This window comes from Leucoraja erinacea, chromosome 20 (genome assembly GCF_028641065.1).
Source record: "Leucoraja erinacea ecotype New England chromosome 20, Leri_hhj_1, whole genome shotgun sequence".
NCBI classification, from domain to species: domain Eukaryota; kingdom Metazoa; phylum Chordata; class Chondrichthyes; order Rajiformes; family Rajidae; genus Leucoraja; species Leucoraja erinaceus.
The window spans coordinates 1,660,347-1,684,274 of record NC_073396.1 but is presented as its reverse complement, the minus strand read 5'-3'; the positions used below and the strand labels follow the sequence as shown (position 1 = coordinate 1,684,274).

Here is a 23,928-nt window from a genome sequence, read left to right as displayed (position 1 = left end):
GTTGGGCAAGTCCAGAACCAGGGGCCACACACAGTTTAAGAATAAGGGGTAAGCCATTTAGAACGGAGACGAGGAAACACTTTTTCACACAGAGAGTTGCGAGTCTGTGGAATTCTCTGCCTCAGAGGGCGGTGGAGGTCAGTTCTCTGGATACTTTCAAGAGAGAGCTAGATAGGGCTCTTAAAGATAGCGGAGTCAGGGGATATGGGGAGAAGGCAGGAACGGGGTACTGATTGGGGATGATCAGCCATGATCACATTGAATGGCGGTGCTGGCTTGAAGGGCTGAATGGCCTCTACTCCTGCACCTATTATCTATGGTCTATTATCCCATTGTTAGAGTGTTCAGGAAACTGTGAAATCCCATCAGGATCCAACTGGGAAACTCTGCAGCAACTACAATGGAAATGTTTGCCATTTGCGTTTGGCGTTATAAGAAATCCTTTCCTAGCCCAGGAAGCTCCTTGTCCTCTCAACAGGTGACTGGTCTGGTCAAGTGAAGACAAAGATCGTGGTGGTGGGGGGTGTAAGCGGGAGGAGTCTCTCTCACGCTGATTAGCGGGCTTGGCCGTGCCTTATTGCTGTTGCTTTTGTCTCTCCGCAGTTCCCGGCTTCCCCTACCCAGCTGCCACGGCTGCTGCTGCCTACCGAGGGGCTCACCTGAGGGGCCGAGGACGTACGGTGTACAACACCTTCCGTGCAGCTGCACCGCCCCCTCCCATACCAGCCTATGGCGGGTGAGTCCGGGCTGGGGCATCTCATCAGCGGGCGGGCTGGCTGGCGTTACAATGGGTGGCTGCTGGGCTTAGCTTGGCATGCGTGCACTAACCTCCTAACACGGCAAACCTTGCACACTCAGCTCACTTTAGTGTAGTTTACCTTAGTTTAGTTTAGTTTAGTTTCGAGATACAGCACAGAAACAGGCCCCTTCAACCCACCGGCAATTCCCCGCACACTAACACTGCCCTACACACAGATACACAGCCACTTAACCTACAAACCTGACTTTGGAGTGTGGGAGGAGGCCGGAGCACCTGGAGCAAACCCATGTGGTCCAGGAGAGAAGGTACAAATTCCGTACAGTCGGCACCCGTGGTCAGGATCGAACCTGGGACTCTGGGGGCTGTGAGGCAGCAACTCTACCACTGTGCCACCGTGCCACCCAAGCTAAAGCTTGATGGTAGAGTCACACAAATGTAGTTTCATTGTTTCTTTCCCAACCCGTGCCGGATAATGAACTCTGCAGCACATCCAACAAGGGTCAAGAGGGTACTGTATTCATCTGGGTGATTGCAAACACCTGCCTCTAGTGTAGGAAGGAACTGCAGGTGCTGGTTTACACCGAAGACAGACACAAAATGCTGGAGTAACTCATCAAGACCCTTCTTGAGTCACGATCCAAAACATCACCCTGTCCTTCTCTCCAGAGATGCTGCCTGTCCCGCTGAGTTACTCCAGCACTTTTTGTCTCTCAAGGAGGTTGGTCAGAATTCAAGAAAGAAATAAAATCTCTTCACACCCTTCGCCAACCTTAACTCCACCATCAAGAACATCAACAACATTTTCTTCGACCAAGTGCAAGTCCTAAAACCCTCCTTGCTGCAAACCTTGCGAGGTTGTCCATCAAAGAGATTTCTGTTTTGATCCAAAGTTCTGTCATGTTTAAGTTGCACACCAAGAAATGGAGACCAAGTCATAGACCAATGGACCATAGGGCGTAGGAACAGAATTAGGCCATTCGGCCCATTGAGTCTACTCCGCTGCTGATCTATCTCTCCCTCTCAACCCCATTTTCCCCTTAATAACCATATAACAATTACAGCACGGAAACAGGCCATCTCGGCCCTACAAGTCCATGCCGAACAACTTTTTTTCCCTTAGTCCCACCTGCCTGCACTCATACCATAACCCTCCATTCTCTTCTCATCCATATACCTATCCAATTTATTTTTAACTGATACCAACAAACCTGCCTCCACCACTTCCACTGGAAGCTCATTCCACACCGCTACCACTCTCTGAGTAAAGAAGTTCCCCCTCATGTTACCCCTAAACTTCTGTCCCTTAATTCTGAAGTCATGTCCTCTTGTTTGAATCTTCCCTATTCTCAAAGGGAAAAGCTTGTCCACATAAACTCTGTCTATCCCTCTCATTATTTTAAAGACCTCTATCAAGTCCCCCCTTAACCTTCTGCGCTCCAGAGAATAAAGACCTAACTTATTCAACCTATCTCTGCAACTAAGTTGCTGAAACCCAGGCAACATTCTAGTAAATCTCCTCTGTACTCTCTCAATTTTGTTGACATCCTTCCTATAATTGGGCGACCAAAATTGTACATCATACTCCAGAATTGGTCTCACCAATCAAGAACCTATCAATCTCCATTTCAGAAATATCTAATGACTTGACCTCCACCGCCATATGTGGTGATGAATTCCACAGATTCACCACCTCATAACTTCATAATGGCGAGTCCAGAACCAGGGGCCACACAGTCTTAAAATAAAGGGGAGGTCATTTAGGACTGAGGTGCGAAAAAACGTTTTCACCCAGAGAGTTGTGAATTTGTGGAATTCCCTGCCACAGAGGGCAGTGGAGGCCAAGTCACTGGATGGATTTAAGAGAGAGTTATCTAGAGCTCTAGGGGCTAGTGGAGTCAAGGGATATGGGGGGAAGGCAGGCACGGGTTATTGATCGGGGATGATCAGCCATGATCACAATGAATGGCGGTGCTGGCTCGAAGGGCCGAATGGCCTCCTCCTGCACCTATATTCTATGTTTCTATGTTTCTATGTCCCGAAACATCGGCCACTCCTTCTCTCCAGAGATGCTGCCTGACCCGCTGAGTTACTCCAGCACTCTGTGAAACGTCACCTATCCATGTTCTCCACAGATGCTGCCTGACCCGCTGAGTTACTCCAGCACTCTGTGAAACGTCACCTATCCATGTTCTCCACAGATGCTGCCTGACCCGCTGAGTTATGGTGCAGCAGCATCTATGGAGCGAAGGAAATAGGCAACGTTTCGGGGCCGAAATCCTTATGGAAATAGGCAACTTTTCGGGCCGAAACCCTTCCGGGTTTCGGCCCGAAACGTTGCCTATTTCCTTAGCTCCATAGATGCTGCTAGACGCGCTGAGTTACTCCAGCACTCTGTGAAACGTCACCTATCCATGTTCTCCACAGATGCCAAAGGGCCGAATGGCCTCCTCCTCCACCTATTTTCTATGTCTATGTTTTGGCCCATTGGCCTTCATCAGTCAGAGTATTGACTATAGAAGTTGGGAGGTCATGTTGCAGTTGTATAAGAGGTTGGTGAGGCCGCATTTAGAATATTGTGTTCAGTTCTGGGCACTGTTTTACAGGAAAGCTGTTGTCAAGCTGGAAAGGGTTCAGAGATTTACAAGGATGTTGCCCCACTGTATCACTCTATGAGAGCTGTCCGTATTTAAAGCAGCATTTGCTCAGATGAATAGTTCATTCTATCCCTACACACCCTATCTATTCCTCCCATGAACTTATGTACCTCTGTAAAATGACCCCTTATCCTCCTGTGCTCCAAGGAATAAAGTCCTAGGCTGCTGAACCTCCCCCTGTAGCTCAGGCCATTCGTGTCCTCTCTGTTACTAGCCCACAGATGATACACTGTTTAGTTTCTGCACTCACTCTTGCTAAAATCCCTTTGCAATGAGAGCCAGCATTCATGTCAATAAAGCCCTCAGCCCGAAACACCATCCCACTCCTGAGATCCAACACAGCCCCTATCCTCCAGCTTTGACTACTGCCCTGCCGTTAACATATAAACATAGAAACATAGAAAATAGGTGCAGGAGCAGGCCATTCGGCCCTTCGAGCCTGCACCGCCATTCAATATGATCATGGCTGATCATCCAACTCAGTATCCCGTACCTGCCTTCTCTCCATACCCCCCGATCCCTTTAGCCACAAGGGCCACATCTAACTCCCTCTTAAATATAGCCAATGAACTGTGGCCTCAACTACCTTCTGTGGCAGAGAATTCCAGAGATTCACCACTCTCTGTGTGAAAAAAGTTTTTCTCATCTCGGTCCTAAAGGATTTCCCCTCTATCCTTAAGCTGTGACCCCTTGTCCTGGAGTTCCCCAACATCAGGAACAATCTTCCTGCATCTAGCCTGTCCAACCCCTTAGGAATTTTGTAAGTTTCTATAAGATCCCCCCTCAATCTCCTAAATTCCAGCGAGTACAAGCCGAGTCTATCCAGTCTTTCTTCATATGAAAGTCCTGACATCCCAGGAATCAGTCTGGTGAACCTTCTCTGCACTCCCTCTATGGCAAGAATGTCCTTCCTCAGATTTGCCCACTACTGAGATCCAACACTGCCCTATCCTCCTGCCTTGACTACTGCCCTGACGTTAACATTCATTTGCTTGGAGATGAGTGTGACATGGAAAATGTATCATTTTCCTCTTGACCCAAATCCAATATGTTAAATGAAGATTTGTTATTTGGAGTTTAAGAGGGAACTGCAGATGCTGGAGAATCGAAGGTTACACAAAAAAGCTGGAGAAACTCAGCGGGTGCAGCAGCATCTATGGAGCGAAGGAAATAGGCAACGTTGCCTATTTCCTTCGCTCCATAGATGCTGCTGCACCCGCTGAGTTTCTCCAGCTTTTTTGTGTAACATTTGTTATTTGGAGACAGGCACACAATGTCTATGAGGGCGGATATCCCTCCAGTCAACTGGGCACCTTCCCAAACAGTTTCTCTCACTCCGCTGCCATTGGCAACACTGTTGATATTTATATAAAATTGCTGTACATTCAATATTTTCTTTTAATTTCCAGGAATAGTAAAATGTGTGTGAGAGATGGTGAGAGCTTTAGCAACAGATAAGAGGGCAACACACAGACATTTTAATTACTTTACTACTTAGTGAAAGCACAGCCACATATTCCCAAGATCAAATGAAACTTATGAATGAGGAAATCTGTTTGGTCTGTCTAAACTCATGCATCTGCCTGCTGCACACGTCTAATTATTTCTTAGGTCATGTCCCCACTCTAGCTGGGAGCATAATCCACACACGGATCATTCTGTCTGTCAGGAAGAATGTATCGTTATAACCCCGGCAATAAGGGAAGTCACGTTACAGCTGCTGCCTTACAGCGAGTGCTGACCACGGGTGCTGCCTGTACGGAGTTTGCACGTTCTCCCCGTGACCTGGGCTGGTTTTATAGATGATAGACAATAGGTGCAGGAGTAGGCCATTCGTCACTTCGAGCCAGCACCGCCATTCAATGGGATCGTGGCTGAGAGATCCCCGAGATCTTCGGTTTCCTCCCACACTCCAAAGACTCCGTACTGGTTTGTAGATTCATCGGCTTAGTGTAAATGTAAAAATTGTCCCTAGTGGGTGTAGGATAGTGTTAGTGTGCGGGGATCGCTGGTGGACCTGATGGGCAGAAGGGCCTGTATCCGTGCTGTATCTCCAAACAAACAAACAAATAGTTTACACCCCAGCGGTACAAACATTGACTTCTCCAATTTCAGGCCCCTGGTCCTGGACTCCCCCAACATCGGGAACATGTTTCCTGCCTCTAGTGTGGCCAATCCCTTAATAATCTTATATGTTTCAATGAGATTCCCTCTCATCCTTCTAAACTCTAGAGTGTACAAGCCCAGCCGCTCCATTCTCTCAGCATATGACAGTCCCGCCATAGGTGCAGGAGTAGAGGCCATTCGGCCCTTCGAGCCAGCATCGCCATTCAATGTGATCATGGCTGATCATCCCCAACCAGTACCCCGTTCCTGCCTTCTCCCCATATCCCCTGACTCCGCTATCTTTAAGAGCCCTGTCTAGCTCTCTCTTGAAAGTATCCAGAGAACCGGCCTCCACCGCCCGAGAGGCAGAGAATTGGTATCTTGGTACCAAAAATGTGACACTTTATTATTAATGTTCCTGTCTTTACTAAGTGAATATATGCTCTTCGAAAAATGTGTAGGATGTTGCCATCTTCACTCCCGCAGTGGGCTCATCGGTGGGGTGACTCTCGGTGAAAATGCACTAACCGCAATGTTTCTTTTTTGTGTGTGAATCTTTGCAGTGTCGTGTACCAGGATGGATTTTATGGTGCGGATATCTACGTAAGTATTTGTAATGCACAAACTGTTTGTCTCTCGTTACCAAAGCCATTCTTCTTACAAGTCTTCCTCAGAGCCTGTGATGCGCTAATGCATTTCAGAAAGCGTTATACCCAGTGCACATTATTCCCCCAAAAAAACATTGCTCATTTCCACATGCATTTTCCAAAGCTATGATGTTTAGGAAGGAACTGCAGATGCTGGAAAATCGAAGGTAGACAAAAATGCTGGAGAAACTCAGCGGGTGAGGCAGCATCTATGGAGCGAAGGAATAGGCGACGTTTCGGGTCGAGACCCGGAAGGGTCTCGACCCGAAACGTCACCTATTCCTTCGCTCCATAGATGCTGCCTCACCCACTGAGTTTCCGGAAGGGTCTCGACCCGAAACGTCACCTATTCCTTCATTCATAGAAACATAGAAACATAGAAATTAGGTGCAGGAGTAGGCCATTCGGCCCTTCGAGCCTGCACCGCCATTCAATATGATCATGGCTGATCATCCAACTCAGTATCCCGTACCTGCCTTCTCTCCATACCCCCTGATCCCCTTAGCCACAAGGGCCACATCTAACTCCCTCTTAAATATAGCCAATGAACTGGCCTCAACTACCCTCTGTGGCAGAGAGTTCCAGAGATTCACCACTCTCTGTGTGAAAAAAGTTCTTCTCATCTCGGTTTTAAAGGATTTCCCCCTTATCCTTAAGCTGTGACCCCTTGTCCTGGACTTCCCTAACATCGGGAACAATCTTCCATAGATGCTGCCTCGCCCACTGAGTTTCCAGAAGGGTCTCGACCCGAAACGTCACCTATTCCTTCGCTCCATAGATGCTGCCTCACCCACTGAGTTTCCAGAAGGGTCTCGACCCGAAACCTCACCAATTCTACCTTCCAAAGCAATGGGACTGGAAAGGGTGTGGAGAAGATTGGCCAGGATGCTCCTAGGCTTCGAGGGGCCTGAGCTACAGGGAGAGGTTGGGACAGCCTAGGTCTTTATTCCTTGGAGCACAGGAGGCTGAGGGGTTGTCTTGTAGAGGTGTATAGAATCATTAGGAGAATGGATATGGTTAATGAACAAGAGTCTTTTACCCAGAGTAGAGGAATCAAGAACCAAGAGACCTTGTGTACAGTGTACGGTGTTCTTTGTTACAGAGACCAACAGCAGCCCAGTGATGCAGCGGGTAGAGCTGCTGCCTCACAGCGCCAGAGACCCGGGTTCAATCCTGACCTCAGGTGCTGTCTGTGTGGAGTTTGTACGTTCTCCCTGCGACTGCCGTTTTCCCCCTGGGCTTGTACACTCTGGAGTTTAGAAGGATGAGAGGGGATCTCATTAAAACATATAAGATTGTTAAGGGCTTGGACATGCTAGAGGCAGGAAACATGTTCCTGATGTTGGGGGAGTCCAGAACTAGGGGCCACACAGTTTAAGAATAAGGGGTAACGCATTTAGAACAGAGACGAGGAAACACTTTTTCATACAGAGAGTGGTGAGTCTGTGGAATTCTCTGCCTCAGAGGGCGGTGGAGGCCGGTTCTCTGGATACTTTAGAGAGAGAGTAAGATAGAGCTCTTAAAGATAGCGGAGTCAGGGGATATGGGGAGAAGGCAGGAACGGGATACTGATTGTGGATGATCAGCCATGATCATATTGAACGGTGGTGCTGGCTCGAAGGGCCGAATGGCCTACTCCTGCACCTATTGTGTATTGTCCTTGCCAATGGATGGGTCAGGGTGACAAGGTCGCTGCCCACCGAGTCAGATGAGATTCTCCTAGAAACATAGAAAATAGGTGCAGGAGTATTTTGACCTCTTGTCCCATATTTAGGAGTGAGAAGGTTGGTAACTCTAGACTCAACACAAAACGTCACCTATCTATCTTCTCCAGTGAAAAAGTGTTATTCCGAAACGTCACCATAGATGCTGCCTCACCCGCTGAGTTTCTCCAGCATTTTGATTTTTCCAGCATCTGCAGTTCTTTCTTAAACAGCGGGATCTTTAGAATCATATACTATGTCCCACCACCAATATTTGTTTCATTTTCATTATTTGTTTATTCTTCATACAAAGTCCAGATCAAATGTGACGCCATTTCTCCGAAGACGATGACATAATTCCCTCTGTCTGTGTCATCAACAAACTTCACAACATGTTGAAGTCACTTTTTACGCAGGACTGTGTAAACAAAAACGCATTTTACATCATGTTGTGAAATGGTCGCCTTACAGTTTCCCCGTTTGGAAGTTGCTTCATCGGATTTTATTTTTGCTGAACTAACAAAATTAGGACTTTGCCTCCAAGTTTAAATTGATTAAATTTAATAGATGCAAATATTTAAAAAATGCATTAGACAACATTTGGGAACTCTAAATTACGTTCTGGCTTCGAAGCCATCACAATTCATCTTCTAGAGACTATGAAATATTAGGCTGTGTGAAATGTTATAGAGGAAGAAGCCCTTTCAACTTGAGACAGCATGAACATTTCTCCCCATGACTCAAAACACTACCTATGTTTGTTTGTTTTTCGTTGATTAGGTGATACTTAAATTGGATGGAATTTAGATTTGGAATGTTTCAGAATCAAAGGCAAACTTGAAGAGGAACGGCTTTTTGGTTTTACGGGTTATTAAATTATTTTTACATTCAAAACATATTTTCTGTTTGGTTATAGAATAGTATGTGGAGAGTCTGTGTTTGGCAGTAAGTCCCCACAGGTACGGAGTGTTGGATGATGAGTGTCGCAGTGAATGGGGATTGCTGCCAAATGTGTTTACTACTTGTGAAATGGTGGAGGCGTTATTCGACACAGCAAGGGGTGACACTCAATGAAACATTGGTACCCTTTTGGGACAGTTTGGGTCTTGTTAAAACCACTAGAGCTTGGGGTGAATGGTGGCAAAACATATTACGATGAATGTACGCCGATGTTGAGGAGAAGATCTTGGCTGAATGCTTAGCCATCTTGTTTTTTTTAAATAATATTTTTATTTTTTTCTCCACTGCATTTGAAAGAATAGTTGGTGTGAGTAGGTTGTCCCCCTGGGACGGTGGGATGGCCACATCTGAGCCAGGTTTTAATTGGTGTTTGCTTAATCTACAGAGACTGGATTCTCTCTGTGTTAATTGGCATGCTGAAATAATTTAGAAATGCTTGATCAAACATTCTGGGCCATTGAGCCGAAATGCTCAACCTAGCTCACAGTTTGACAATCGATGCATCACTGCCCACGGTTCATTCCCAATGTGCATTTTGTTTGTCCCCTTAGTTAATTGAAGATCCATAATTATACAAACTTTCAAAATGAGCAAGAGCTAATTTAATTAGAATAATTTGCACTGATTTAATTCCAGCTTGCATACTTCCAGATAATTCATTTTAATATGAGGCCCAACAAATGCTAAAGGATTTATACGTAAGGGTTATCTTGAGAAGATGTTTCAGTATTTTCAACACTTATTTAGCAGGTGGCTATTATTTTGTTGCATTAAACTGCAAGCTATCGTTGAATAAAGACGATATAACCATATAACAATTACAGCACGGAAACAGGCCATCTCGACCCTTCTAGTCCGTGCCGAACACATATTCTCCCCTAGTCCCATATACCTGCGTTCAGACCATAACCCTCCATACCTTTCCCGTCCATATAACTATCCAATTTATTTTTAAATGATAAAAACGAACCTGCCTCCACCACCTTCACTGGAAGCTCATTCCACACAGCCACCACTCTCTGAGTAAAGAAGTTCCCCCTCATGTTACTCCTAAACTTCAGTCAATGTATGTTTTTCTTAAATTTGAACTGGAAAGATATGATGGTCTCGCCCCAATCTCAAAACTCAAATTAAAATTCGTCGCTTAGTGTTAATAGTCCAGAGTGTATTATTGTCCTGGGTCCCAGATAGAACAATTAAATCCTTACCTGCTGCAGCACAACAGAGGAAAACAAATCTTTTAATTCTCTTTTTTGAATGTTGTTTTCATGTGACAAGCCATCCAAAAGATTAAAAATCCAAAACATCATTTCAGATTGAAGGGTTGTCATGAGGTTCCATTTCATAACCGCTCCAGGCTTGGGCTGAACAAACTAAGTCAAGAATATAACTTGTTATGATTTAGAATGCCATTAAAATAGGCATTTAGCTACTGGTGGAAAAGGTCATAAGGAATAAGAACAGAATTAGGCCATTCAGCCCATCTAGTCTCTTCCACCTTTCAATCATGGCTGATGTATCTTTCCCTCTCAAACCCAATCTCAAAACCTTCTCCCCATAACTCTCGACACCCGTACCAATCAAGAATCTATCTATCTCTGCCTTGAAAATATCCATTGAAAAGGTTCACAAGTTCACCAGTTATAGGAGTAGAATTAGGCCATTCGGCCCTTCGAGTCTACTCCGCCATTCAATCCAGGCTGGACCCTCCCTCCTAATCCCATTTTCCTGCCTTCTCCCCATAACCCTTGACACCCGTTCTAGTCAAGAATTGCCTCTCTCTGCCTTAAAAATACCCACTGACTTGTCCTCCACAGCCGTCTGTGGCAATGAGTTCCACAGATTCACCACCCACTGACTAAAGAAGTTCCTCCTCACCTCCTTTCTGAAAGAGCGCCCTTTAATTCTGAGGCTGTGACCTCTAGTCCTAGACTCTCCCACTAGTGGAAACATCCTCTCCACATCCACTCTATCCAGGCCTTTCATTATTGTGTGCATTTCAATGAGGTTCCCCCTCAACCTTCTAAACTTCAGCGAGTACAGGCCCATCATATGTTAACCCACTCATTCCTGGGATCATTCTTGTAAACCTCCTCTGGGCCCTCTCCAGAGACAGCACATCCTTCGATATGGGGCTTCATTAGATATGGGGCCCAGATTTGCTCACGGGATTCCAAATGCACCTTATAGAGCCTCAGCATTACATCTCTGATATTGTACTCCAGTCCTCTTGACATAAACAGCAGCATTGAATTTGCCTTCAGGATCTTGCCTAGGGTTCTCTGTTAATGATCTGACAAAGACAGGAGATCCCATGTATAGAAAGATAGAAACATAGAAATTAGGTGCAGGAGTAGAGGCCATTCGGCCCTTCGAGCCTGCACCGCCATTCAATATGATCATGGCTGATCATCCAACTCAGCATCCCGTACCTGCCTTCTCTCCATACCCTCTGATCCCCTTAGCCACAAGGGCCACATCTAACTCCCTCTTAAATATAGCCAATGAACTGGCCTCAACTACCCTCTGTGGCAGAGAGTTCCAGAGATTCACCACTCTCTGTGTGAAAAAAGTTTTCCTCATCTCGGTTTTAAAGGATTTCCCCCTTATCCTTAAGCTGTGACCCCTTGTCCTGGACTTCCCTAAACATCCAGTCCTCTTGACATAAACGGCAGCATTCAGCATCTTGCCTAGTGTCCTCTGTTAATGATCTGACAAAGACAGGAGATCCCATGTATAAATGTATAAAGTGACCTGGTAACATTGAATGAACTTGCCAACCACTGCAGTTCCTCACCACATCGTCCATGGAATACACCTTTTGCTTCTCCAATTTCTCTCCAAACTGTGCACGTTAGAATTTTAACCATCAACACTCACATTGTTTGCTGAGAAAACCCAAAGTCCCATCGTTTATGGATGATTAAACTTGATTTCCGCTCCCTTTCAAATGTTAAAACAGTCAGCGTATGAGATATTGTTCATTTAAATTATCATCCGATCTGTAGGCCAGAGTTGGCACGTAAATTGTTGTTAGAAACATAGAAACATATAAATTAGGTGCAGGAGTAGGCCATTCGGCCCTTCGAGCCTGCACCGCCATTCAATATGATCATGGCTGATCATCCAACTCGGTATCCTGTACCTGCCTTCTCTCCATACCCTCTGATCCCCTTAGCCACAAGGGCCACATCTAACCCTCTTAAATATAGCCAATGAACTGTGGCCTCGACTATCCTCTGTGGCAGAGAGTTCCAGAGATTCACCACTCTCTGTGTGAAAAAAGTTCTTCTCATCTCGGTTTTAAAGGATTTCCCCCTTATCCTTAAGCTGTGACCCCTTGTTCTGGACTTCCCCAACATCGGGAACAATCTTCCTGCATCTAGCCTGTCCAACCCCTTAAGAATTTTGTAAGTTTCTATAAGATCCCCTCTCAATCTCCTAAATTCTAGAGAGTATAAACCAAGTCTATCCAGTCTTTCTTCATAAGACAGTCCTGACATCCCAGGAATCAGTCTGGTAAACCTTCTCTGAGTTGTTCAAAGAGATACGCTTAGACACAAAATGCCGGAGTAACTCAGCGGGACAGGCAGCATCTCTGGAGAGAAGGAACGGGTGCAGTTTAGGGTCAAGATCCTTCTGAAGAAGGAATGGGTGAGGTTTCGGGTCAAGTCCTTGGCGCAGGTGAAGAAGGGTCTCGACCTGAAACGTCACCCATTCCTTCTCTCCAGAGACGCTGCCTGTCCCGCTGAGTTACTCCAGCATTTTTTGTCTATCTTCAGTTGATACCAGCACCTGCAGTTCCTTCCTCCACATGTAAATTGATGTGATAAGTTGGAGGGCTACATAGTATTGGAAATGTCGGCTGTGGGGGAGCTGGGAAGGGGAGGGGAAAGAGGGAGAAAGCAGGGACTACCTGAAATTGGAAAAGTCAATGTTCATACCGCTGGGGTGTAAACTACCCAAGCGAAATATGAGGTGCTGCTCCTCCAATTTGCGGTGGGACTCACTCTGGCCATGGAGGAGGCCCAGGACAGAAAGGTCAGATTCGGAATGGGAGGGGGAGTTGTATTGGAAATTCTATCCATCTTGCAGCACAGTGTTTAAATGTGTTGCTACTCCAGTTTGTGGGTGTATCGAATGTGAGATTACTATTGGAGGTTTAAACTTTGACCTGCTTCCATAAGTGTTGAAAATATTGCCCATGGGTGGTGTGAGCTTGCAGATGGACTGAGCAAACTTCTTCTTTTCCAGGGTGGGTATGCTGCATACAGATATGCCCAGCCTGCCGCTGCTACCGCCGCTGCCTACAGCGACAGGTAAGGACACAATCCCCCACCCACAACTGTCTTGTTGCTTACGGGATAAAAATGGGAGCGGCCCACGAGAATGTGCCACGCAATGCTCGCGTATGATGTGACATCGCATGCACCATTTGATACCGACAAACTGCAGAATGGTTATTTGTCATCCAAACAAGTCATTGAACTGTGAATGTGACTGCCACTACACATCAGTGGTATGGCTGGCCCCACCTGGAGAGGTCTATGGCATTTTCCCACTGATACTGTCTGCTCAACCACCTCTGCACCACCCTAGAGAGCAGCCCTGAACTACTATCTACCTCATTGGTGACCCTGGGACTATCCTTCATCAGATCTTACTGGCTTGACCTTGCACTAAACGTTATTCCCTTATCATATATCTATACACTGTAAATGGACCGATTGTAATCATGTATTGTCTTTCCGCTGACTGGTTAGCACGCAACAAAAGCTTTTCACTGTACCTCGGTACACGTGACTATAAACTGAACTGACTGGAAAATATTTAAGAAGATTTTTAACTCCCAATGATCAATCCCTGCCTTGAAACTCCGCAAAGAGCCCAATTTGTTCCCGTGGTCTTGATGGCATTGTTCCGTTGAAGTTTAAAGTAGGGTCCCAACCCAGAACATCGCCTGTCTTAAGTTCTCCAGAGATGCTGCCTGACCCGCTGAGTTACTCCGGCACTTTAAGTTTTTTTCCGATAGTGTAGTTGACCTAGATCTGTAGGTTTTGCTACAGTATGAATCAAAACCGTGCTGAATAAATAGAAAGCAAGGACTACCTGAAATTGGAGAAGTCAATGTTCGTACCGCTGGGGCATAAACATTAACTTCTCCAATTTCAGGCAGTCCCTGCTTTCTCCCTCCTTCCCCTCCCCTTCCCAGCTCTCCCACAGCCCACTGTCTCCGTCTCTTCCTTCCTTCTTCCCCCCCCCCCCCACCCCCACATCAGTCTGAAGAAGGGTCTCGACCCAAAACGTCACCTATTTCTTCACTCCATGGATGTTTCCACACCCGTGGAGTTTCCCCAGCATGTTTGTCTACCAATAAGTTAATGATGGTGGGCAAAAGGCCTGTTTCCGTGCTGTTTCCCCAAAGTCTAAGGACCAACTTTGATAATGATATCATACCACATTCCATGTGCGTTTACCCACACGCCTCCCAAAGCAGCTCTAAATCATTTGTCAAGAGTCAAGAGTGTTTATATGCACTGGCAATGAAACAATGAAATTCCTACTTGCCGCAGCTTAACAAGTCCAACAAACCCAACAAAACACAGATGAATGTAGAGTAATCAAAAATACAATTAATTAATAACCAGGTAATATGGCAAAGCCCAAGGCCGTGATCCAACCAAAGACACGGTCCGTGGAAGATCACAGTTGCTGAGGTCAGTGTTGTGCAGTGTTCAAGAGCCTGATGGTTGTTGGGAAGAAGCTGTTCCTGAACCTGGAGGTCACGGTTTATTGAAGGCAGACAAAAAACGCTGGAGAAACTCAGCGGGTGAGGCAGCATCTATGGAGCGAAGGAAAAGGTGACGTTTCGGGTCGAGACCCTTCTTCAGACGTTTCACTGACTGGCATTTAACATCCGCTGCAAAATTACCAATCAAAATGACTGAGAAGAATTTAAAAGCAAGAGTTTAACTTTGTGCGTGAACTTGAGACCAATAGATATGGATTAACCTCATTAGAAAATCGAGTTTGATTCTTAAATTTCTTACTGTGACCACTCTTCATCACAGAGACTGCCTCAACAATAGACTTCAGAATGAGTTTGACACGCAATCGTGGCTGAGAATCTCTCTCCCCTATCGAACATTTGTGTCAATCGCTAGTAAGGGACAGTTGATCAAATGGATGATAGTTGCCAGGATCAATGATGTTTCATGTGCAGGGCGTTCTAGGAGTGATTCCTGATAACACCACGGCCCACTTGCTGGACATTGCTTACAGCAGCATGTGGAAGTGTTAACAAACCCACAGCTCCAACTCTGCTGCCCAGGAAACATCTGTACACATCTGGATATGCACTGCTGATGAAAAGTACAAAGCCCTTCACATTAATAGACAACAGACAATAGGTGCAGGAGGAGGCCATTCGGCCCTTCCAGCCAGCACCGCCATTCAATATGATCAGGGCTGACCATCCACAATCAGTACCCCGTTCCTGCCTTCTCCCCATATCCCCTGACTCCGATATCTTTAAGAGCCCTATCTAGCTCTCTCTTGAAAGTATCCAGAGAACCCGCCTCCACCGCCCTCTTAGGCAGAGAATTCCACAGACTCACAACTCTCTGTGAGAAAAAGTGTTTCCTCGTCTCCGTTCTAAATGGCTTACCCCTTATTCTTAAACTGTGTGGCCCCTGGTTCTGGACTCCCCCAACATCGGGAACATGTTTCCCACCTCTAGCATGTCCAAACCCTTAATAATCTTGTTTAAGAAGGAACTGCAGACGCTGGAGAATCGAAGGTACACAAAAAAGCTGGAGAAACTCAGCGGGTGCAGCAGCATCTATGGAGCGAAGGAAATAGGTAACGTTTTGGGCCGAAACCCTTGGGTTTCGGCCCGAAACGTTGCCTATTTCCTATTGCCTTTTTCCTCCATCTATGGAGCGAAGGAAATAGGCAACGTTTCGGGCCGAAGAAGCAGAAAGGTTTCGGCCCGAAACGTTGCCTATTTCCTTCGCTCCATAGATGCTGCTGCACCCGCTGAGTTTCTCCAGCTTTTTTGTGTACCCTTAATAATCTTATTTGTTTCAATAAGATCCCCTCTCATCCTTCTAAACTCCAGAGTGTACAAGCCCAGCCGCTCCATGACAGTCCCGCTATCCAGCGAATTAAACTGGTGAACCTACGCTGCACTCCCTCACTAGCAAGAATATTTCCAAACATATTTCCATCTGAAGATGCCACATGCCATCCAGGTGCAGCAGACATGTTAACCACAGTGGCAAGTCCCACTCTGATGGATCAGTGCCACATTCACATCGCTAAACTTTTATTCACCTTCCAAAAGCAACAACTTCTCCCAAGAATTTGATTAGCAAGAACGTGCAAACGTTCTCTGATCATTGGCAATAGATGCCTTTTATTTTTAATTGAACAGTTCACCTGCGACTTGTATTCTCCCATCTGCCGAATATTACGTTTCAGCTATTTATTTCCGTTCACTGTTTTCTTTGACATGTTTTCTTTTATCTTTTGAAACTTACTCTCCTTTCATCGGGTGACATGTTGGTATTAAGGCCGCAATGTTAGAAAGCGGGAGTTTATTGGAGTTGTACGTGGCCTGGGATCTCTACCGCGTGGAAGAGAATGAACTGACACAGCAAAGTGGGAGTCAAGTTCCTCTTCTCCTTCCGCTAGTTGTCGGCACCTTGAAGTGGTGGCACTTGTGCCAAATGACATGTCACATGAATTCCCCATTGACGGGGATCGATCGCTAGCAATATCAATCTTTCTTCGCAAATTCCTTGCCAGGGGCAGTGAACCACCTTTATAATTGGCAGGCGATGTCTTTATCAATACTGCTCAGGCCCCAGATGGCATTATGATTGACAATCTCTAGTTTAACATTTACCTTTTACTCATTTCTTTGAGAGCCACTAATCAATTTCTCACTATGGACTTTAAAATGGTGACTTCTGTTATTTTTCTCACACTGAAATTCAATAATGTAACCTTATATACTAGGGCCGTTATTTTACTGTTAAATTATATCCAGTCATCATACGAATTCTGCACTCCCTTCCCCCTGATGGTTCTTGCAGAGGCTTGCATTGTTTCAAGCTTCAGTTCCAGCTCTGATGCTGTCTTGGTGCAGAGAATATGAGGGAACTTTCCTCGTGCATAGGTGATGACAGGTGTGTGTGTCTGCACGTGTGTGTGTGTGTGTGTGTGTGAGAATGTGTGTGTGTGTGTGTGTGTGTGTGTGTGTGTGTGTGTGTGTGTGTGTGTGTGTGTGTGTGTGTGTGTGAGAATGTGTGTGTGTGTGTGTGTGTGTGTCTGCACGTGTGTGTGTGTGTGTGTGTGTGTGTGTGTGTGTGTGTGTGAGAATGAGAGTGTGTGTGTGTGTGTGTGTGTCTGCACGTGTGTGTGTGTCTGCACGTGTGTGTGTGTGTGAGAGTGTGTGTGAGTGTGTGTGTGTGTGTGAAAATGAGAGTGTGTGTGTGTGTGTTTTTCTGTGTGTGTGCATGCGTGCGCGTGTGTGTGAGAGTGTGTGTGTGTGTGAGAATGTGTGCGTGCATGCGTGCGCGCGTGTGTGTGTCTCTTGTGTATCTGTAATGAAAGGACAATTACTTGCATGGGTTATGCAATGAGAATCAGCGGCTATTGTGAAACACATTACGTGACTATTATATGCCTGGTAATAGCTGAAATTAATTTTTTAATTGGAAAAGCGAACAGGGCATTTTTAATTGCGATGTACTAAATGTAACAAATACAATCATATTTCTAATGTGACTTACAGTGGCTTGGTTACATGTGCTACTTGAATATCGTTGCCTGACATCATCATTCAATTGCAATGTTGACTGATTGTTACTATAACTATCTGAAAGTCCTAAATCTACTGATTGCCTTGTTTATCTTTGCCTTACAAGGTTCAGGACAGTAAAAGCCGTAGAGTTCCCTGTGTAAGCAATGCTTTGAAGCAATGAAACTACAGTATACTATTTTTTTCTGGTTTCTGATCACTTCACACATTGTTTTCTTTGTGTTATGTGAAAGGTGTATATGTGTTGTTTGCACGTTGCACAAACCTCCGAATGTGACAGCATCTGCATATAAAAACTGTGTTGTTCTTTGACATTTTGTTCTATTGCATTTTATTATCATGGACTTATTATTTTTTTTAAATATTTCCAGTGCAAAAGCATATCTGAAATTGCAAAAAAAAAAAAAAAAAAAGTACGCCTTTCTCAGTATTACATTCTAATACTGTTTTGCAACTTTCCGCAGTTTTGATAGTTTTACAAGCAAATTTCGATCAGACGCAGTTTGGGAAAATGTAGCAAAGCTCACATGAACGATAGCACAGGAATAAATTGGTGCCGAGATATTGTACACAAACCACGGGACTAGTTAAAACCAAAACCGAGGATCAGTAGTCGTTCATACTGAATATTCCCAACAGCGTCACAGCATTGAACACAGTTAACTGAACACACAGTGGTCGAGTACTGCACACCTATCATCTATGTTTCGGAAAGATAAAACTGCTCTTGTTTTTAAGCAGAGTCACAAAATAGCAGAGCAACAGACTCGACCCTACTGTGTTTTACATAATGCATGCCCATAGATAAGCCTCTACCACCAAGTATGCAGAAAGCATGGCCATTGAAGAGTATGTAAGTACTAATGGCAATGTGAAGGGTTTGTGCTTTTCGGATGGTCATCTCACGTAGTACTCTGAAGCCTGTTTGTATCTGATGGGGTTTGGGAAGGAGAGGCAGTCTCTCATTTTGTCAATGCCTGTTAACTTGATGGAATCAGCTTCTCTGTAACAAACAAAAAGCAACCGATATCACTTGCGATAGAGCCATCATTACAGTTCACTGTGTGGCCTCTGGAGCTAAGCCCCCGGGGCAAGGACTTTTGCCTTGTTTGGCTGCCTGGTGGTTTTTGATTTGATAGGTGCATTTTGTTGTGTACAGTGTAACGGGCTTGCAAGCAGGATGCCTTTCGTGACAACCATTGAATTTACCAGCTCAAAATATATGCCATTGAATCAATTTAGCTACTACTGTTTGCACTTCTCTATCCATGCACATGCAGTTTGTACATTGAATGCAGTTCCATATACTCCAGTTTGCATGCGCTGCACCAGTATGCTTGTAGATGCTGTTGGTATGATTTTGTGTAGACTCAAATCTAATTTACCCATAAATGTTTGCAATAACTGCTTCATTTTTGGTTCTGGAACGACAGATAGGGGAATGTTGGAATGCAAATGTTTCTATCAGTAATGTGTACATTATCTTTCTGATTTATGCATTTGTCCATTTGATTGTGGAAAATATTAGCCTCCACGTTTAATAAATGAACAGATGAAGAATAATAGAATATTTTGAGATCTTAAATTACAATTTTGCAAATTATAATTAGCTAGGGTTTTTTTTTGGAAACAAGAGATTAAATATATATTAATATTACAACCATATTATTTGTCCAACATACAACTCCAAAACTTAGATATAAAGGATTTTAATTTCCATTGTAAATATGTGTATGTATATGAAAGAAAATCGGTCTTTGCCAGGATATAAACCACTCAGTAAATGCAGAGAAAATATGATTAATTTAATTTGAGAACTCCAATGAATTGTTAAAAATGGGACAGAATTTACAAGGTGAAATTAAATTTAGCAGCAGCAGTGAAGACTCATTATTCACTTTGCATCCTCAAAGCCAATTAAACAAGAGATGGTTTTACCTCGTCCTAAATTGGAAATGGACTTAGATGAGCAATCATGATATCTCACCAATGAATATGATTCTGATTGTCTCAATTAAAATGTTTAAATGTAAACCCTAATGCAAATTCCAATTATATGTCTTGTAAAATAGAGAGGGACCATTTATCACTGTGATTTCAGGAGGAAAAAAAAAAGCAGAACTGGGTTTGATCAGTTAAGACTCAACTAATTTGCATATAAACTGATGCTGTTAAGTAATGATCTAAAGAATAATCTTCCAACATTATATTAGCTTGCAGGGAAATTATTGAGCAGAACTTTACGTGCAAAAAAAAAGCTTTATTAAACGATAAATAAAAAAACAGCAAATAAATAAATTAACCTGCCCTGAACACTAATATAATGATTAACCTACGATGAAAAAAAAATTATTGTAAGTCCAATTAAGAATAAACCAATATCTAGAACTTCAATCCAATATTGTATACAGAGATCTTTTGTATAACTAGATTAGAAAGATTAGAAAGTTTAGGCACATCCTGTATATTTTAAATTTACCATGCCTGAGCGAATCAACTGATAACATTTAGCGAGATAATCTTTGAATTTTCAAAGCCTTTTCTCCCATATTTATTTAAATAAAGACCTCCCCCCCCCCACTCCCTCCATATCTTTAATCATCAGATCACTGGGCAGATAACACATCTTCCAGTCAAACGTCACCAAGCAGTATTGTCAATTTTATCTTCTTTTGCAGAAATCAGTTCGTCCTCGTTGCAGCAGATGAGATTTCTTGTAACACCTCTTCAGGTAATAATTGTTGATACTTTTTGATGCATCCACACTGATATTGATATCTTTGCAGAATCTTCACGTACAAAGTTGCTTTAGTCCTTTATTAAGTTGTTTCCAGCAGGCAACCTTCAATCCCAACAACAGCCTTCCGTTGCACTAAAAGGTGTGGACAAACGCAGATATTTTCTTCCCCCAAAAGCTCGAGGTTTTAAGTTTTTGGAATTGAGAGGAGGTGAAAACCATTTTACATTTTACCACACAGAAGGCGGTTTAGTTCACAACCTTGACTTCCCAGCTAGTCATCCCCCCCGATGGTGTGTGCGTGTAGTCCTTGCATGTTTTAGAATGGTTTAACATACAGTTGCAGCTGAACTTTTAACTGTGTAAGAAGCATACTAACACAATTTGAACAATCTGAAATAGACTTGCATATAAAAGGCTGGAAATATTTTGGTGAGTTCACGTTGAAAATAAACGGAATCTTCCTCAATGCAAACCATTCTAAACGTGAGATCTGATGTCAGATACGGGCATCATCTCAACATCAACTTGGCGAAATCAAAAGCATTGGTCATGTTGACTTGTTATTCTTTGTTGGAATTAATCCACGATGGACTTGAGCAATTCTTCTTTGAAGCTCTCAGCTAAAAGCTATAAGTTATAGAAAGGGTTGCCGTATAGAGAGAAGGGATATTAAAATTTCATGGTAGTGAAATGTTAATAGCACAGGGTGAATGAAGCGATATCTCTTTGTATACTATGTAGATTCAACCTGATTTGAATGCTTTGCACTCTGTGTTTCCGTCTGACATCTTAACATAGTTGTCTTCTCCAGTATTGGGTTTGTTTTCGGATGGGAAGGATACAATAGGTGCAGCTTTGATCTACAAGGATTTAAAGGAAGTGATTTGCGGAGAACATTCCTTTCACGTCCACTGTTTGTATCAGCCGATACAGCAGAAAGCTCACAAACAGCAAGTTTCTTGACGGGGATGATGAGGGTTTTAATTATGTTACTCAGGCAGTTGAGATATTCATCTTCAGTGCAGCTTTACCTTGTACTCTTTGTTAAGGAGAGTAAAATGAGTTCTGAAATTGCCATTGAGTCCACGAATATGATTGAAAGCAATTTAGCCTGAAGACAGCAGCTCAGTTGAGTGTTATGATTAAGTACACCCCATTGCTCATTTGTAAAATGACATTAAAATAAAGTATCAAATAGATCAGGAATTAAAGTGTAGTGAAATAATTTATCCGCCATAAGACAGCAGCTGGGACAATATGGAGACAGAATTAGAACAAGTTGTGGTTTAGGCTGAATTGGGGCAATGTCTAAATTGTCATGACATGAATAGAAATGTTACCCAGAGTGGGACGCACCAGAGAAAAGATTTATCTTGGGAACAAATGTACCCAGCAATAAGCTGGACTGGATTTAGTGAAATCTTCCACAATGTCAAGAGTGGTTAAACTGTGCAGGAAGGAACTGCTGATGCTGGGTTACAAAAAGCTGGAGTAACTCAGCGGGACAGGCAGCATCTCTGGAGAGAAGGAGTGGGAATGACGTTTCGGGGCGAGACCCTTCTTCAGACTAAGAGTTGGGGGAGAGGGAGACACAGAGATAAGGAAGGGTAAGGTGTGAAAACAAGACATCAATAGAGAACGAGACGTCTCGTTTTCACACATTACACTGTCTTATCTCTGTTGTCATCATTGTCATGAATTAACAATTTACCAACAACAGAACAATAAGATTCTTACTTGCAGCAACATGACAGCAACACAAAATATTCACGGGTAATAGATCGTGAACAAAGTTGGTAGTGGAACCAGAGGCCTTCACAGCTGAGGTTAGTGTTGTGCAGTTGGTGTCCAAGGCTCTGATGGTTGCTGAGAAGAAGCTGGAGATCACATTCATGTTCATCCTGATGGTCATAGTGAAATGGAAGCACTGCCAGGGTGGTGTAGGTGTATGACGGAATTAGTGTACATTTGGCAGATGCTGATTTTCCAAAAAGAACACACACAGTGCTGGAGTAACTCAGCGGGTCAGGCAGCATCTGTGGAGAACATGGATAGGTGACGTTTCACAGAGTGCTGGAGTAACTCAGCGGGTCAGGCAGCATCTATGGAGCTAAGGAAATAGACAACGTTTCGGGTCGAAACCCTTCCGGGTTTCGCCCCGAAACGTTGCCTATTTCCAGAGGGTTTCGGCCCGAAACGTTACCTATGCTTCGCTCCATAGATGCTGCTGCACCATAACTCAGTGGGTCAGGCAGCATCTGTGGAGAACATGGATAGGTGACGTTTCACAGAGTGCTGGAGTAACTCAGCGGGTCCAGGCAGCATCTGTGGAGAACATGGATAGGTGACGTTTCACAGAGTGCTGGAGTAACTCAGCGGATCAGGCAGCATCTATGGAGAACATGGATAGGTGACGTTTCGTGTGGAAAGCATTCTTCTTAGATGGAACCATGATTGGTACCTCATGAGTTGACGTAATTCTTGCTGCCAGTCAGATCACAGGAGTTAAGACAGTTTACTGAGATGATATTTGAGATGAATGTTAAAAGTTTTACTTGTAAGGAGATGAGGAACACATAGATTAACCGAAAAAGTTGGGTGCAGGTTAGGTTTAGGTGGAATATCAACTTTGTTTCACTAAGTTACAAATTCCAGTTAGATGTTCAGGGAATAAGTTGTTGTGAGGTGACTTTATAAGGACACAGTTTGACAATGGCAACTGTAAGCACATGATATGATTCCCATGGTTTAAGGAGCGTGGCTTTAAATGAAAGGGCTTTAAAATGTCTACAATAACCATGTGTATCTGTACAAAGGACATGGATTTATGAACACAGTGCTATCTTGCCACAGTTTATTCATTTATAATAGCACGATACCATCTTAAAATGGACTTGTGTGCTTGTGCATTAAATGCCCCAGTGAAAATAGATATTAAAATGAGGAGCTAACTCTCTCTAACTGTGGTATATCCTCAATGGGTGGCTCGGTGGCGCAGCGGTAGAGTTACTGCCGTAGAGCGCCTACATCGCCAGAGTCCCAGGTTCGATCCCGACCGCGGGTGCTGTCTGTACGGAGTTTGCACGTTCTCCACGCGACCTGCGTGAGTTTCTTCTCTGTGATTTTCGGATTCCTCCCACACTCCAAAGACGTGCAGGTTTGTAGGTTAATTGGCTCGGTGTAAGCATCAACTTTCCTAGTGTGTGTGTAGGGTAGTGTTAGCCTGTAGGGATCGCTGGTCAGTGTGGACTTGGTGGGCCGAAGGGCCTGTTTCCGTGCTGTATCTCTAAACTAAACCAATATCAACATAAACGCCAACCCTGTCACAAAAACACAATCCATTATTAATTTAACCAGGGATCACTGGTTATTCATATAGACTTTATGTAGCAAGATACATTTTGTTTTGACTAATATTCTGCTGGAAAGGGCAGTGTGTCAAAATTCCATTCTATTTAATGGGCTCCGTGATTAACTTTTAAGATGGCCAATAAATTTTTTGATAGGCTAATTTAATGATCGCTAATGAAA

General features: G+C 44.0%; 1 protein-coding gene across 9 annotated transcripts in view; it reads left to right on the top strand.

The window, feature by feature from the left end:
• Positions 1-23,928, top strand: part of rbfox1 (RNA binding fox-1 homolog 1) — an 899,382-nt gene that overhangs the window by 857,586 nt on the left and 17,868 nt on the right. For 7 of the 9 annotated variants that reach the window (XM_055651004.1, XM_055651005.1, XM_055651001.1 and 4 more), the window contains 3 exons: positions 604-736; positions 6,084-6,123; positions 13,085-13,149. In XM_055651004.1, coding sequence (XP_055506979.1) covers positions 604-736; positions 6,084-6,123; positions 13,085-13,149 — 238 coding nt within the window. Of the gene's footprint in view, positions 1-603; positions 737-6,083; positions 6,124-13,084; positions 13,150-17,763; positions 17,797-20,335; positions 20,389-23,928 lie in introns of all 9 variants that reach the window. The other 2 variants (XM_055650999.1, XM_055651000.1) reach the window with 2 other exon arrangements.